We start from the raw sequence: 18,270 nt of genomic DNA, 5'->3' as shown, positions 1-18,270 counted from the left end.
CCCTATACCTTCAACTTTTAATGTTCTGTCAGTCTTTTAATGTTTCCCATGAAATGAATATGCGTAGTGGTATCTCATTGTGGTTTTCATTTGTATTTCCTTAAATATTAATAATGCTGAATTTATTTTCATATGCTTATTTACCATTCATATATCTTCAGTGAAATATGTGTTCACATATTTTGCCTAATTTTTAATGTTTGTCTTATCAGATATTCTGGTTACCCATCTATTATCAGATAAAGGTTTTGCAAATATTTTTTTTTGTAGTCTGTAGCTGGTTTTCCTTTTCTTGACAGGATCTTTTGAACTACAAGAATTTTAAAATTTTATTAAAGTCTAGTTTATATTTTTCTTCTATGGTTTGTGTTTGTTTTTTTCCCATGTAAAAAAATCTTGGCCTAAAGCAAGGACGAAAAAGCATTACTGCGATGTTACCTTTGAGATGGTATATATTTTTATTCCTTATATCAAGGTCTATGTTCCATTTTGGGTTATCTGTGAATATTCTGAGGGTAGAGTTGAGGGGTTTTTGTGGTTTTTTTTGTGACTGAGGATATCACACTTTTTTTTTTCTTCAGAATAATGCCACACTCTCATTACCATAGCTTTATATTAAGTTTTGAAATCAGATTTTTAAGGTCCAGATTTGTTCTACTTTAAAGAAAACATTTTGACTCTTATAGGTCTTTTGCATTTCCGTATGTTTTATTCCATTATTTTTTGAAGTAAACCTAACTTCAAGATTTTGATGTCTTAACTAAAGATGAAGCTTAGAACTGGATTTCTTGGCTCTTTATCTTACTTTCTTCTAGTTCATGTGTGAAGAGGGGTAGAGGGCTAATAGCTAAGTGCTTGATGGTGGGTACAGCTGTGCCCATTACCAACTGGCTGACCTTGGTCATGTCTACTCTCCCTAGGCTTCAAGATTCATGTCTGTAAAATAAGAATAATGAACATAAAATTGTACAGCACAGAATGTGAAGCAGACATTAAATAACAGATGATATTATACAGCCCAGTGAAGACCCCATCCCAGTGCAAAGGTGAAGGAAAATTCTTGGCAAAGAGAAAAGCATGTGCCAAGACCCCAAAGTCAATGAGAGCTTGGCTTGTTTGTGGAATCAAGTGAATGCCAGTAGAGCTGGAAGAGGAGAGTGATGGTTGGAGGGATGAGGGGAAAGGGACTGATGAACATGGTTTTTCATAGGCTATAATGAAAATCTGGATTTTATTCTGACTGATCTGGGAAGGTATGGGAAGGATTTAACACAATAAACACATGATTTTTTTTAAATGCCTTATTTTAAAATAATTATAGATTCACAAGAAGTTGTAATATCTTTCACTTAGTTTACCCTATGGTAACATCGGACATAATCTTAATATCAAAATCAGGAACTTAATCTTTGGATCTTTCCCAAAGTTACCATTTTACATGTACTTGTGTGTGTGTGTGTGTAGTCCTGTGCAATTTTATATGTGTGGATTCATTAACTACCTCCACAATAAAGATACAGAACTTTTTTGGCAGGGGGTCAAAAGGTTATATTTAGCACCCAAATGGAGATGGTGCAAGTCAAATTAAGAGAAATCCGAGGTGGAGCAATATATGCCTGCAGAAATGGGTAAAAATAGTCCTTGGGAGCTAAAATTTTGAGCTTAGCATTTGACATGGGCAACCAAGAATTTCTATATTGTCAGTAAGCATTTTTGGTCATGACATTATAGTGACCATCCTGACTAGTTTGAGTTGGTTTTAAAAGGAAAGGCCACTAGAACAATCAAGGTTTAGATATGGAAATGTATCCATCCAAAGAGATCAATAGGGTGTGGGTAGTGCTATGGCCAACGTTTCTTTAAGATCATCTGAATAGGCTTCAGCATGTTTGGTCAGCTGAAAGAGAAACTTATGGCATGTCCAACTGTACAACATTTTGCCATTGAGATGGGAACAAAATCATGGTGCTAACTAGTGGTTGGTAGAGCAGTGGTGTTTAAGAGGCCATAGGTGTCAGTGTGCCAAAATATAACCAGATGGCTGCTGCATTGCCAGATGGGGTCTGCTTATGGCCTGCAGGGTTCCAGGCCCATGCTATTACCTACTCAAAGTAGGTATAGTCAAGCTATGAGAAGCCAGAAGGCTGGGCAATAGTATTTGTTTTGTATGAGTGCTTTAACCTGAGGCACTAAGGGCCCACTAACCACATGGGCTTAGTGTGGACTGGGTGATGTTCCCATTTCAGGTCTATGTGGTTGGAGGGAACCTGCATTCCTTAGTGGAATATCTTATTAGATATGTCCAGTTTTAGTTCTCTTTGACCTCTCTGCTATTCACACTGCTGTGTGTGAGTCTTGGACACATAATCTCTATTTATTGAGTAAGATTATTATAGGCATTAGAAATTAAGTATTTTTTATAGCCAGGAATATTTGGCTAAGCTTGTGGTGTAGGCTAAGCAAATCAGCATTTAGCAGGGTGCCAAATAACTCTGGCAGAGAGCCAAAGGAGCATTTGATAGTGAGATGATCATACCCAGAAGGGTGCCCTCCTTCATCACTGTGGCATCTGGCTAGAGACTGAGGACAGGTAAGACCACCTCTTCCATCAGGTGGGATACACCAGTGGGTCTAGGTTTGGCTCCATCCCTTATCAAAACCTTGATGTTCATGCTGAGCTTGTGGGGTGTAGCCTTCATAACCCAGAAAATAATTGGTAACTGAGGGCAGAGTGCCACAGGTTCAGGTCCTCTGAAAGCCTCCATCTCCAAAAGGGCTCAGTAAGCAGCCAACAGTGGTTGCTCAAAGGGCATGTAATGTGGAGTAAAAAAAAGGCAGCTTTCTCTATCAGAAAAGCCTACAGGTAACTTACTGCCAGCATGAGTAGGACAGATTCTAACAAACATAGGAGGTGAGCACCAGAACTTCCACCACATGGTTGCCAGGAGGCAAGTAAAAGGTGAGCTGCTGTATGGCCATCTGACTTGAATCCAGGGCCTTTTGTTGTAAAGGTCCCCAAAGCGGGCTGATTTGTGGGTGAGTGCACAAATAAACTAGTAGTATTTGTAAATGGAGAATACTTTGCCTTCAGAAGCCAGACTCAGTAGGTTGGCCTGCTTGAGACTGATTGGAGCATTCAACTCCTGACTAGATGTTGCCTTTTAGCAACATCAGGAATAGAGTGGCCCTTAGGCATACTAGATGAACTTAAGACTCACTGAAGTGGCATAACCCTGAACTTTATGGGGATGGGGGCAACAGACCATCTACTCTCTGTAAGTGCAACAGTGATTGTTTGTCTTGTATGCCTAGTAAGTTCCCTCACAGGAGGATGTCATCAATGTACTGCTATATATGGGTACCTCAGGACAGCTAAAACTAATTAGGGTTTTGCCAGTAGAGGCTGTATGTGATGGCTGAACTTCAAAGGTATCCCATGGAAAACTGAGTAAACTGATAAACTGTTGGATTCATCATTGAGAGTGAATGTGATTGAAAGGTTGTTGAACTAGGCACTGAATGGAACATATAGAACAAAATATTTGCCAGCAGATGACTGAATGGCTTCATTTGTTTCAATTATGTGAGTATAGGAACTTTAATGGATGGGACCAAGGTAGCAGTAACTTACCATGAGATGACATTTCTCTGAGGATTCTTAAATATCTATTGTGGTTTCTCAGATGTAAACAAAATGGCTACTTCCTATAAGTTAATGAACCTTACCTAATTTGTATGTTATATTCTTGGTATGTCTTCAAAATGATTCCTGGCCCTTTTTGTTTCTTTTCTCTTATTAGATTCAATTGTGAAAAAAAAGAAAAAGAAAAAAAAAAGAAAAAAAAAAAGATTCAATTGTGGTTTTGCCTACTGCTTCCTTTTATTTCATTTTTGAATTTACTTTAAAGTTCTCATTTAAATACATGATAAATTAAAAAATAAATACATGATAAATTTACACAAACACATTTAGCCCCTGCCAGATGCCCAGGGACAGCTGTGATTACAGCTAGTGAGATGTGTTCTCTGAGACCTAGCCCTGGATCTGAGGCAGGGAGACAATAGACAGCTATTATCTTCTCCAAACATGAGTGCTGCTTATATTGTTATTAAAAAAACATACCGGGATCCCTGAGTGTCGTAGCGGTTTAGCGCCTGCCTTTGGCCCAGGGCGTGATCCTGGAGACCCGGGATCGAATCCCACGTCGGGCTCCCGGTCATGGAGCCTGCTTCTCCCTCTGCCTATGTCTCTGCCTCTCTCTCTCTCTGTGTGACTATCATAAATAAATAAAAATTAAAAAAAAAAAAAACATACCAAACATGGGCAACTGAAATATGAGAGATTTCAATAAACAATTTATCTGCACTGGAAAAATTTAGAAATTAGAAGCGAAGCCTTGCTCCTCAGTTAAATATGGGTGATAATATCAAGAATGTTGAGAGGATAATAGCACTTTAAACTCTAAATGTTCCTTTGGAATGTTTTCAAATCGAGATTTCCCAATCCTTTTATGGAACCCCAAGCTGAGAATTATGCTGGATTATTCAGTTTTCCTGTAAACAAAAATGAAGATCTAAATTTCCAGAGGGTTCATAATGAAAACAGGCTTTGATCCCAAAATAAAATGTTGGCAAATTGCATCTCAATTGGTAATTGCTGATCCTTTGTGAAAAAAAAAAAAAAAAACACCAAAGTTTTACTTTTTCCCAAGAATTTCCTGTATTTCAAATAGCTTGCCTGCTTTGTTTTTGTTTCTTGAACTGAAGTATTTAACCTAATTATTGTCAGTATCATAGATCTTTACGTTTTCAATGAAATTTTGGTTTCAAGGGTCTTAAGGATGTCTCAAAACACTAAAATGTGTATCTTAACTATGTGCAGTTTATAGTTGCCAACTACAGCTCTATTAAACAAATCTTTAAAACTTGTCACTTCTTCATGATTTTAGTATGCTTTATGATCATCTATGTTCTACAGGTTACTAGCAGTTACTGGATCAGAAGTGTGGAAAATAGAATGGTGTGCCTCTGGGAATTTTTCCCAACTGTGCTCAGTGACATCACACTGACAGTTTGAAATTGGCCATAGTGGGAGTACTTACACCAGAGAACTTGAAAGACGCTACAAAAAAAAAAAAAAAAAAAAAGACACTACAAACCAGGATTTACATATATTACTGAAAGTCCAGACTTAAGAACACAATAGAAAACATGTAAATAATTCAGATTAAACTTAAAAGTGTGTGGTGTATATAATCATTACATTGTACATAATAAAAAACACCAGAGAAACAAAAATAAATGGTCTCTTTGTTAATAAAAAAGAAAACAGCCACAATTCATAAAAAAGAAAACAGGCAGTAGATATGAACAGACATTTTATCAAGAAGATACACAGATGACAAATGAACAGAAGAAAAAATTTTTCAACATCATAAATCCTTAGGGAAATGCAGTTAAAATTGCTTCTTGCTTGTTAAAAGGGTAAATTCAAAAGACTGAATGAAAAGACTGATACCATGTGCTGGCAAGAGTGTGAAAACTGGAACACTCATGCACTCCTGGTGGGTATGCAAAAGCAAAAAAATCATTTTAGATCAGTTTGGTAGTTTCTTAATAAGTTAAACATTCAAACATTCACCTATCCTATGACTCAGGCATTTTACTTTGAGTTATAACACAAGAAAAGAGAAAAATACATATATATATATTAAATTATACACAAATGTTCTAGCAGCTTTATTTGCAATGCCAAGACGAGGTACCTAAAGGCCTCTAACAGATGAGTGGATAAACAAATGGTATATCCATGTTAAAGATACTATGCAGCAATAGAGCAAAATAATTATGTAAGCATCACTGAAGAATCTCAAAATAATTACAAATCATGAAACCAGGAAAAAAAAATGAACATTTTATGACTCAGATCATATAAAATTCTAGAAAATACAAATTTATTATAAATGAAGGTAAGTCAAAGGTTGCCTGTAGAGAGAAAAGACATTATAAAATTACATGAGGCAAATTAGGGGTGACAGACATGTTCACAATCATGATTATGATCAAGTTTTGTGGGTTTATATGTATGGCAAAACTTAACTGTACACCTCAAATAGGTGCACTATTTTGCATGACAACTACACCTGAATAAAGTTCTGTAAGATAGTTCCAAAAAACCCCCCCAAAAAACCACAAAACCCTGTATCTCTCTCTCTTTTCATAAAATCAGGTTTGGTAGCCCCATATTGACTCTCTTTCCTAATAACCTTGGAGGAGGAGCAGCCTTGCCTTGGTAGCAAATATGAGCAATTAAATCTATTTCAAAGTCAACGGGAATGCTGGCTAGGTCACAGAGCCACATTGAGGAACTAAGGGATCTCCTTTCTCTGCTTGTTTTCCTATCTGTGTAGAAATGGCCTTTAGGTGAACATACCAGAAAGGCTATGGGAATCCACAAAACCGATAGTTTATTTTCTTTGACAAAGATTTCAGCCACAAAAGATGCACATACATGGAGATCCTGAGAATTTCTGTGCACACTGATCCTGCAGTCACAGTCATTGGATCATTTGTTGATGCAATGTTAGAAGAGGCACGTGCCATCTACTTTGCTGGAGTCTTCTCCGCTGCAGTGTTACTGTACCAATTATGGTTTCTCCGGGGCCTTGAATTCTCACCATGACACTAGCCTAGTGAATTCTGGGAATTAGGGGACATGGCTCATTCATAGGATCTAGAGATTCCCCTGAACACTACTGACCATTATGTGACATCCACTGTGAAAAAGAAAATTCATGTAGTTTTCAGAAGCACTGAAGGTTGTCACAACTTCCTGACTTTTCACGGTGTTCTGAGCCCACACACACAAAAAAATCCTGATAGCCAGTCCACAAATTAGGATAAGGCCCTGCTGTCTTTCCTAGGAGACCTCAGGCAACAATGTAAATTAAGCCAAAGCTGGAAAGAGCTATTTTCTTTCATCAGATGGTCATCTCTGAGGCACAAAAACACTGGGAACCCCAATAAAGCTGTTTGCTCTTTAATGCTGAAAAGCCCAGCTGTTTCCAATTCACCTCACACAGTGAATAGAACTCCAAGATCAAAGGTGGCTTAAATAATCTCTTTATTATTGCAAAGTCCAATGCAATATTAGGCAGGGAGTTCCCAGGTTGGTGACTTGGAAGATAGGAAAATCCAAGAGGAGTATCACACATAACTAGCACATCCTAGAAAATGTGGTCCTTCTTGGCAAGTTACCAGCAGAACTCAGATTGGGTCCACTGAGCCATGCCCTAACTTCTACAAGAGAAGAGAATGAAGACCCTATAAGGGCTAAGACTAACATGATTTCCTCCAGCAAAAGGGGAGGCAAAGAGGTCAGCTTCCCTGAGCACATTGCAGGGGTATATAACGTATCTGATGCACACTGTGAACCTGCTGAGTGGCAGATGTGACAAAACACTTCCACAAAAGCCAAGACTGACATAAATCTGGCAAGAGCCCTGGACAGGTTAGGAAGCTTAACACAACTCCTTACAGATTCACACATTCTTCAACTAAAGGGAGATCTCCTCACTGTGGATTTTCAGTAGTATGGGCTTAAATTTAGGTAGATGGCTTCCTCACAACTTCTCTCCTCCAGTGTAATTATCTTAAAGGAAACTGCACATCTCTGTACATCTAAGGCCTTTCTCTAGTATGAAGTCTCTGGTGTTGAATGAGGTCAGATTTGGAGCTAAAGGATTTCCCACATTGTCTGCACTCAATAGGCCTCTTTCCAGTGTGAACTCTCCGGTGTTGAATAAGGCTGGAGCTTTGGCTAAAGGATTTTCCACATTCCCCACACTCATAAGGCCTTTCTCCAGTGTGAACTCTCAGGTGTTTAACAAGGTTAGATTTACAGCTAAAGGACTTTCCACATTCACTGCACTCAATAGGCCTTTCTCCAGTGTGAACTCTCCAGTGGTTCTTGAGGTTGGAGCTATGGCTAAAGGATTTTCCACATTCCCCACACTCATAAGGCCTTTCTCCTGTGTGGACTTTCCGATGCGAACTGAAACTAGAGCTCTGCTTAAAGGATTTCCCACATTTACTGCACTCATAAGGTCTTTCTCCAGTGTGAAGTCTCCTGTGGTGAATGAGGCTGGAGCTTCGGCTAAAGGATTTCCCACATTCACTGCACTGATGAGGCCTTTCTCCAGTGTGAACTCTCCTGTGGTAAATGAGACTGAAGTTTTGGCTAAAAGACTTCCCACATTCACTGCACTCATAAGGCCTTTCTCCAGTGTGAACTCTCTGATGTTGAATGAGGTTGGACCTTTGGCTGAAAGATTTTCCACATTCCCTGCATTCATAAGGCTTCTCTCCAGTGTGAACTTTCCTATGGCTATTGAGGCTGTAGCTTTGGCTAAAAGATTTCCCACATTCATTGCACTCGTACGGCCTTTCTCCTGTGTGAACTCTCCGATGAATAATGAAACTGGAATAATAGGTAAAGAATTTCCCACATTCACTACATTCATAAGGCCTTTCTCGAGTGTGGACTTTCTGGTGCTGAATGAGGTTACATCTTCGGGTACAGGCTTTCCCACATTTGCCACATTCATAAAGTCCTTCTCTAGTGATGACTCTCTGGTCCTGAGCAAGTATGTCTGTGCAGCTGAAGGCTTTCTTGCATTCTCCACAGTTGTGATGACTTTTTCCACTGTGAAAGACAGCCTCACACTCATTGTTTGGCTTCTCCCCAGTAGGAGTGACCTGTTGGAGAAATCCCATGCTGGCTAAGAAGTCCTTCCCTGTCTCCTCACTGGGAAAGGGCTTCCCTGACACATGGACTGTACAGTTCTTTATAAATGAACCTCTGTCCACATGACTTCTAACGGGTATCTCTCTAGTGTGCTGACCCTGGTATTGTTGAAGGTTGGCAGCTACAAAGAATTGTTTCCAACATGCATATGGTTTTTCCCCAAGATATGTGCCCTGGTGTTCAGCCAAATGCAAAATGTTTCCCAAGATCGAGCCACGCAGTTCAAAGGGCTGAGCCTTCTGTGGAAATGAACCTGACCTAAGAGTCCCAATCTGTGACACTCCTACAGAAATGCTCTCTTTGGAAGGTACCTCCTCATCTTCCACTCCATGCCAACAACCTGAAAGCAAAGAAGTGATGATGAAATACATGTCAACTTTATTGGGAAGGGGCAAAATCCATTACAAATGTACATCAGACAAATTAAAGAACCAGTATAAGGAACTGTTTCCAGGAAAAGGAAGTTGGGGTTAGGTTTTGGAAGCAGCTGATTTGTACTACTGGGTCCTCAAGGTCACAGAATTGGGAAGGCCTCACTAGGCACAGGATACAAGGAAAGGGTTGGGCTGGGGTGAACACATCATCTACTGTTAATGCCTTTTTGCACGATTACATCTGCTGGTGACATGTGGTGCTATGTAGATGTCTATGTCTACACGTAGGAAAATCTGACTGGAACAAAGCAACCGGTTTTAAGAATTAAAAAAAAGATGGGGTGCCTGGGTGGCTCAGTTGGTTAAGCATCTGACTCTTGATTTTGGCTCAGGTTGTGATCTCAATCTGAGACCAAGCTCCACATCAGGCTCCACACTGGGCATGGAAACTGCTTAAGATTCTCTATTTCCCCTCCATCCCTCTCTTAAAAAAAAAAAAAATTATTGAAAGATATGTGTACACTTAGAACACAACAGTGTTGAAAATCACTATTGAGATAAGAGTGTGAGGAATGAGAAAAAAGGTTCAGAGAGGTGGGGATTAGCCTGGGGCTGGAAAAAGCATAAAAATGATAAGTCAGCAAAGTGTCAAGAAGAGAGAAAGGAAGGTAGAAGTCAGCTGTGGCCACCAGCAATGGCACCGAGACACAAGTCAAATATGACAGGTTCTGGTATGATTTGAACAAAGCTCTGACATCACATTCTCTTCCAGCTGACATTCACCTGGGTCAGGCCCTCTCTGGGCCCATCTTGTGGAGACTGGAATTATATTCATGCTGTGAAGCACAGGGGACTCTTCCCCTAACCCCAGCTGAGCAACAGCATGGGATCTGGAAGATCCAAATTCTAAGGGTTAGACAGGACAGGTCAGTGGTTAATATTGGCCTGGAACAACTCAGCACACAACAAATCAGAAAAGATACTATAAAAAGTACCTCAAGGCCCAGCTAGAATGAAGATGGTGGGACAGTAAGCACCAGGAGCCTGTCTCCTCACCTGGACCACAAATGCACTGACAGAATCAGTCTGATGTAACTATTTTGCAACTCTAGAGTCTAGTGAAGGCTTGCAACATGCTAAATTGCTTTCATTTTTGTCAATTTCAGCTCTCAGCATTGTATAAGTTATCCATCTCCCAACTTGTATAACTCAGAGCAGGTAGTCATGCACATTTTCCTAGAGTAGCTTGCTGGAGCCAGGGTGGGAAATAAGGACCCTGTCCTTCAAGTAACACAGATCTGTGCTCTGATTACTGCTTCTGCTGGTGGAGATGTGACCGGTGGGCAGCCATTGTTGCAAAACATCTCCTTCGCTGACACAGGCAATTTTACAGGGGATTTAAAGGGCAGACATCTATCCCCTCTCACCACCCTCCCTTCATGTTTCTCTTATTCCCCTGTGGGAAGCAGAAATTCAAGGACTAGGATATTCAAAATCACATATATGGGGGAATATAAAAAAATCATCATACATGATTTTCCCCTTCAGGGAAAGGCACAGTCTCAGAAAAAAACAGAGAAGACTTTAAGTTTACACCTCAGACTCATGTCCAGTAGAGAATCCTACAACCATTAAACAAACAAATAACCATCTCCAAAAGTCGAAGTTTCAGCAACAACAACAACAAAACACAGGACATACAAAGAACAGGAAAGTTTAACCCATTCTAAAGAAAAAACAAACAAGTCCTCAAAAAGGACTTTAAAACATCTGTCTAAAAGATGCTCAGAGCTAAAGTGGACAAAGTCAAGAAAATGTTGCATGACCAAAATAGAAATATCAATGGAAAAAGGAAAAAAAATAATCAAAAAGAAATTTTGGAGCTGAAAAGTATAATAACTGAATGAAAGAGGTCACTAGAGGGTACAAAAGCAGCTCTGAGTAGGCAGAAGAAACCAGTAAACTTGAAGATATCAAATCTGAGGAAAGAAAGAAAAAGCATTGACCAGAGTGAGCAAAACATAAGAGTGAGCAAAATATAAGAACGTGTGGGATACCATCATAAACCAATATATGCAATGTGTTTGTCTAGAAGAGAGAAACAAAAAGACAGAGAGCTTATTTGAAGAAATAATACCTGAAAACTTACCAACTTGACAGAAGATACAAACATTAACATCTAAGAAGCTCAGTGAACTCGAACCAGGATAAAAACTGAGACTCACAGTTGGCACGTTATACTCTACATTTCAAAAGCAAAAGGCAAAGAGAGAATCTTGAAAGCAGCAAGACAGAAATGACTCATCATATACAAAGGATCTCCAAAGATTATCAGACTTCTCATCAGAATCCACAGAGGCCAGAGGCAGTGGGGTATATATCCAAGTACTGAAGGAAGAAAAGAATCTTAAAAAAAAAAAGAAAAAAGAAAAAAAAAAGAAACCTTATATAACAGGCAAAACTGTCCTTCAAAAATGAGAGAGAAACTTAAAACCCTGCAGATAAATAAAAGCCAAGTGAGTTCTTTGCTACTAAATGTGTCCCGCAAGAAATGCTAATGGGGGTCCTTTGGGACACTAGATAGTAACTCAAAGCCATTTGGCCAGGGATGCCTGGGTGGCTCGGCGGTTTAGCGCCTGCCTTCGGCCCAGGGCATGATCCTGGAGTCCTGGGATTGAGTCCCACGTCGGGCTTCCTGCATGGAGCCTGCTTCTCCTCTGCCTGTGCCTCTGCCTCTCTCTGTGTCTCTCATGAATGAATAAATAAAATCTTCAAAAAAAAAAAAAAGCCATTTGACCAAATAGAGATCTCTGTTAAATATACAATTATAAAAGCTAGTAACTTGGCTTTTATAACTCCACTTTTTGTTTTCTATGTTTAAGAAATTAATGCATATGGGATCCCTGGGTGGCGCAGCAGTTTAGCGCCTGCCTTTGGCCCAGGGCGCGATCCTGGAGATCCGGGATCGAATCCCACGTCGGGCTCCCGGTGCATGGAGCCTGCTTCTCCCTCTGCCTGTGTCTCTGCCTCTCTCTCTCTCACTGTGTGCCTATAATAAATAAATAAAAATTAAAAAAAAAAAAAGAAATTAATGCATAAATAACAATTACAGGTCTAAATTTTTGGACACGCAACACACACAAGATGTAATTTCCTGACATCAATAACTAAAAGGGGTGGGGACAGCGCTGTACAGGAGCAGAGTTTAAAAAAATATGATTGAAGCTAAGCCGGTATAAATTCAAATTATGTGTTATAATTTTATATGTTAAATGAACCACATGGTTAACTAAAAACAAAAACAAAAAAAGCCCTCAAGAAACACAAAAAACCAAAAACCCCAAAATAAAGTGCTCTAGAAAGTATACAAGAAAACCCCAACAAATCAAAACATTTCACTACAAAAAAGTTAAATGAACACAAGACAGTAATGCAGAAAATGAGAGACAAAAAAAAAAAAAAAAAAAACACTACAAGGCAAATAGAAAACGAAGAGCAAAATGATACAAGTACCTCATCAGTAGTTACTATAAATGTAAATAGACCAAACTCTCTAAACCAAAGACAAAATTGGTAGAATGGATAACAGAACATGATCCAGCTATGTGTGGTCCACAAGACACTCACTTTAGACCCAAAGACACAAGTAAATTGAAAGTGAATGCTTGGAAAAATACATTCCATGCAAATGGTAATCCAAAGAGTAGGGTGGCTATATTAGTATAAGACAATAAACTTTATGTTAAAAAAGGTTATGAGAAAAGGAAAATATTATATATTAATAAAAGTTTCAATATATAAGAAAAGATAACAGTTATAAACACTTATGCAACTATAACCAAATAAAGATCTCTGTTAAATTATAGACCATCAAAACCTATGAAGCAAAAATTGATGAAATTGAGGGGAGAAACAGACAGTTCTAAAATAATAGTTGGAGACATCAATGCCCCATTCTCAATAATATAGAACAATAATTTGCTTATAGAATATAAGCAAATAGAAGACCTGAACAACACAATAAACCAACCAGACCTAGCAGAATATACATAATACTCCGTCCAACAGCAACAGAATATATATTTGTTTCAATTGCACAGGGGACATTTTCCAGGAGAAACCATATGCTCAGCCACAAACGAAATGTTATTGGATTTAAAAAGACAGAAGTCAGGCAAAGTATCTTTCCAACCAAAATAGATGAAGTTAGAAATCAAAAACAGAAGGAAAACTGGAAAAGTCACAAATCTATGAAAATTAATCAGATCATTTTTAAACAACCAATGAGTCAAAGAAGACTCACAAGAAAGATTAGAAAATACTTTAGTATTTTAGAGACAAATGAAAAGCCAGTATCAGCAAAAATTATGTGAAGAAGGAAAAACAACACTAAAGGGGGAAATTTATTGCCATAAACACATTAAAAAGAATTTTTTTTTTAAGATTTAATTTATTTATTCGTGAGAGACAAAGAGAGGCAGAGACAGAGGCAGACATAGAGGGAGAAGCAGACTCCCTACAGGGAGCTTGATGTGGGATTCAATCCCAGGACCCTGGGATCACGCCCTGAGCCAAAGGCATTCAACCACTGAGCCACCCAGGTGTCCCAAGAAGAAAGATCTTGAATCAACAACTTAACTTTACAACTGAAAGAACTACAAAAAAGAGCCAAGTAACTCAAACCAGCAGGAAAAAAAAAAAAAAAAGGAAATAATAAAGATTAGAATTGAGATAAACAGAGACAGGAAAAAACAATAAAGAAAAATCAACAAAACTGAAAGCTGGTTCTTTCAAAAAGCTATCAAAATTTGGACAAACTTTCGGGGTGCCTGGCTGGCTCAGTCAGTGGTACATGCATGACTCTTGATCTTGGGGTTGTGAGTTTAAGCACCATGTTGAGTTTAGAGCTTACTTAAAAGGATAAAATCTCTAAAAAAAAATTGATAAGGGGCACCTTGGTGACTCAGTCCACTAAATGTCTGCCTTCTGCTCAGGTCATGATCTCAGGGTCCTGGGATCGAGCCCCATATTAGGCTCCCTGCTCAGAAGTGAGTCTGCTTGTCCCTCTCCCTCTGCTCTTCCCCCAACCTCACTTGTGCTCTCTCTCTCAAATAAATAAAAGATGAAATCTAAAAGTGACAAACTTTTACCTAGATTGGCTTAAAAAAAAAAAAAAAGAAGACTCAAAATAGTAAAATGAAAAATTATACTGGGAACATGACTACAATTCTATAGAAATAAAAGAGATTATAAGAGAATACCAAAAGGAGACTAAATCACTAATCAAAAACCTCCTTACAAAGAAAAGCCCTGGACTTGACGGTTTCACTCCTGAGTTCTGCCAACCACTTAATGAAGAACTAACACCATTTTTTAATAAAAAACAGACAAAGCCACTACAAGCAAACTACAGCCCAATATACTTGATGATTCATCGACGTAAAAAATCAACAAAATACTACCAAACTGAATTCAGCAGCATAGTAAAGGATTATACATCATGACCCACTGGGATTTATTTCTAGAAGAAAGGATGCTTCAGCATACAAAAATTAATCAATGTAATGCATTACATTCAGAGAATGAGGAAAAAAATATATAATCATTTCAGCTAATGCAAAAAAAATATCTATCAAAATTTAACACCCTTTCATGATGAAAATAGTCAACAAATGAAGAACAGAAGGAAACTACCTAAACATAGTAAAAGCAAAAGATTACAACATGGCTAATATACTCAACTGTGATAGACTGAAAGCTTTTTCCCAAGGTTAGGAAGGATGCCAACATTCACTACTACTCTTCAAAATGGTATTGGAAGCTCTAGACAGAAGGAAAAAAAAAAAAAAGGAGGAAGAAAGGCACCCTAAACGAAAGAAGTAAAATTACCTTTCCTTATGAATATATTATACACAAAAAACTAAGCCTAAAGAATTAAAAAACTTTTAAAATAAATGAATTTGGGACGCCTGAGTGGCTCAGTGGTTGAACATCTCTGCCTTCGGCTCAAGGTGTGATCCCGGGATCCGGGATGGAGTCCCACATAGGGTTCCCTGCATGGAGCCTGCTTCTCCCTTTGCCTGTGTCTCTGCCTCTCTCTCTCTCTCATGAATAAATAAATAAAATCTAAAAAAATAAAATAAAATAAAATAAAATAAAATAAAACAACAAAATAACAGGATACAAATATAACATAAAAAACCCAACTGTATTTCTATACACCAATAATGAACAATCTAAATAGGAAATGTAGAAAGCAATTCCACTTATAATAGTATTAAAGAATAAAATACTTAGAAATTAACAAAAAAAGTAAAAAATATGAACACAAAAAAACTATAAAACATTGCTAAAAGGAATTAAAGAAGACATTAGTAAGTGGAAAGACTTCTAGATTCGAGATCTGAAAGATTTAATACTGTTAAAATGTCAACACTACCCCAAACCATCTACAGATCCAATGCAATTCTTACCAAAATTCCAATTTTTTTTTTGTAGTAATAGAAAAATTCACATGGAATCTCAAGGACACCAAACAGCCAGTACAATATTGAAAAAGACTAAATAAAGTTGGAGGAGTCACATTTCTTGATTTAAAATTTTACTCCAAAGCTATCATAGTCAAAACACTGTGATACTGTCATAAAGACAAATATAGACCAATGCAATAGAATAAACCCTTCAGAAATAAACTGTTTTTTTTTTTTATTTTTATTTATTTATGATAGTCACACAGAGAGAGAGAGAGAAAGGCAGAGACATAGGCAGAGGGAGAAGCAGGCTCCATGCACCGGGAGCCCGACGTGGGATTCGATCCCGGGTCTCCAGGATTGCACCCTGGGCCAAAGGCAGGCGCTAAACCGCTGCGCCACCCAGGGATCCCCAGAAATAAACCTTTGCATATATGGTCAAATGATTTTCCACAAGGAGGCCAAGACCATTCAATAGGGAAGATTCATTAGGCTGACATTAAGACTACTGATCCTGAATCCTTCCCTGTGAGGGTTTGAAGCAGCAGGTGGTGTGGCAATAAAAAGAAATAGGCATTCACTCAGTCCAGCCCTAGAAACCATAGCACCTACCCAGGGATTGGGGAAAGCAGCAGTATCTATTGTTCAGATGGGAGACAGAACTGTCCCTGTGGAAAAGAAAAAGGAAGAAACTTGCCCAAGGCACAGGGGCGGGTGTGAGGGCCTTACCTAGGGAGGATGTGAGTACAAAGTTCTCCAGCATCACATCATGGTACAGGCATCTCTGATCCTCATCTAAGAGATCCCATTCCTCCCAGGAGAAATAGAGGGCCACATCCTCAAAAGTCACACTTCCCTGCCAAGATAGAGACAGATGAAACCAGGAATGGCCTCACTCCTGAAGACCCATATCCCTACACATCTACCCCATGTCCCTCTTCCTCCCAAGACCCCCAAATCAGAAGACATACCAGACTCTAGTGTCACTGATGTCTGCTCTTTCCTTATATTCTCATTAACTGCTGTGTTCACTCTGTTTCCCACTCTTTAACCAGATGGAGTGTTTTATGATCCAGGTAAGATCACCTCCCTCTGATCCAGACCTTCCTTTGCCTCCAGATAGATGCCTAACCTCACAGGCAGTTATTCCAAGCTCGACTCTGGCCCACTGCCAGTTTGTTCTCACCAGAAAGAAAGGAGGCCTGCAGTTACCTGAATGGACTTAGCCTCATCTCTGAACAGTTCCACATACCAACACCTGTTTTTGTAATAAGCTTTCACATCTCTTTCCTTTGATGGCCCCAAATGGGAACCCCTCCATAAAAAACTCAGGCCTAGACTTGACCCTAAGCTAGGATTCTTCAGAGGCCCCAAAATCAAGCGCTGGGAAGAATGTCAGATGAAGAATTTCATGATACCACAAATCTGGACAAAATGTGGGACAGGACCAGCGAGGGACTGGAACACCTCCACTTACCTGTGTAGGTTCCAAAAACACTTCTGCAACCATGGAAACCTGTGGGAAGAGGCAGGTCTTCAAGGGGTGTGGCCATGGCGACTTTCCAGGGGCTCAGGCCTTCCCTGTGTCCCTGCGGGGCACCAGAGCCAGGTAACCTCGGGCAGATTGGCCAACCTCTGTGCTGGCTCTCAACTAGCTGTGTCCTTGGAAAACGACTCACTGCCTACCCATCCCCACCCCCGCTCCATGTCCCCATCACCCCTACAATCGGTTCTACTGAGCGTACTCTGAAAGCTATCTCAAACCTTAACGGAGACCACTGGTCCCAGGACCCTCGGAACAGAGGTACCGCACCTCCGCCCGCCAGTTCCGGCGTGACCCCGCCTCACGTTCCCTGTTCCCCGACCGAAGAGTCTTCCCGCCTCAGGCCCCCACTCCGCAGCCCCTGCCCCTCCCCTGCAGCCCGCTCCCGCACACCAGCACGCCCGCGCTAACACACGAGGCCCCAGCCCACCGGCGCCTCTCTGTCCCGGATACCGGGCCGGGGCCGCAGGCACGCGAGCAGGCGCCCCGCGGTCGGGCCTTGAGGGTTTGGGTGGGGGGATGGCGGCGAGGACCCGGGGAACTAGCGTTTACCTGCGCCGGGTCCCTGGGCGCGGGCGCCGCCATCGGACTCGGGGGACGGAATGAAATGATGACAGCTGAGCGACCCGGCCGTCCCGGGCACCGAAGTCTCCAGGCCGGCCTCGCAGGCAGCGAATGTTCCCGACCCTAAGCCTTCCCTGTCCGTCGCCTGAGTCCCAACCCGTATTCCGGATCGTCGGACGGAGCCCAAAGACCCTGGAACCGCTAAAATGACCGCCACGGAAACGACGGAAGCCCCGCCTCAAGACGTTGTCCTGACGGAAACGTCCCCTTTCTGGATTTTCATTGGAGTATTACCGCTGCCGCTCAACGCAAAGCCTTCTGGGTAATGTAGTTCCAATGGCAGGGCAGGTCTGAAAGAGGAGCGCCCAACACCAAAAACTCCCAGAGCAATGGTCGCACAGCAAAAGCGAGGCCTACGGGAAATGACCCTCCTATACTTCTAGGGTGGGGGAAGGACTTCGCTCCTTTTTTTTTGTTTTAAAGTTTTTTTTTTTTATTTACTCATGAGAAACA

At 40.3% G+C, this 18,270-nt stretch overlaps 1 protein-coding gene across 1 annotated transcript in view; it reads right to left on the bottom strand.

The window, feature by feature from the left end:
* Positions 1-17,996, bottom strand: part of LOC112643661 (zinc finger protein 211-like) — a 35,676-nt gene extending 17,680 nt beyond the window's left edge. The window contains exons 1-4 of the mRNA XM_035699536.2: positions 17,746-17,996; positions 17,128-17,166; positions 16,380-16,506; positions 7,688-9,146 (exon numbers count right to left, since the gene is read on the bottom strand). Coding sequence (XP_035555429.1) covers positions 7,688-9,146; positions 16,380-16,506; positions 17,128-17,166; positions 17,746-17,778 — 1,658 coding nt within the window. The 5' untranslated portion in view covers positions 17,779-17,996. The remainder of the gene's footprint in view (positions 1-7,687; positions 9,147-16,379; positions 16,507-17,127; positions 17,167-17,745) is intronic.
* Positions 17,997-18,270: the final 274 nt, after the last annotated feature.

Source organism: Canis lupus, chromosome 1, assembly GCF_003254725.2.
Source record: "Canis lupus dingo isolate Sandy chromosome 1, ASM325472v2, whole genome shotgun sequence".
NCBI classification, from domain to species: Eukaryota; Metazoa; Chordata; class Mammalia; order Carnivora; family Canidae; genus Canis; species Canis lupus.
This window is presented reverse-complemented; position numbering and strand designations above follow the sequence as displayed.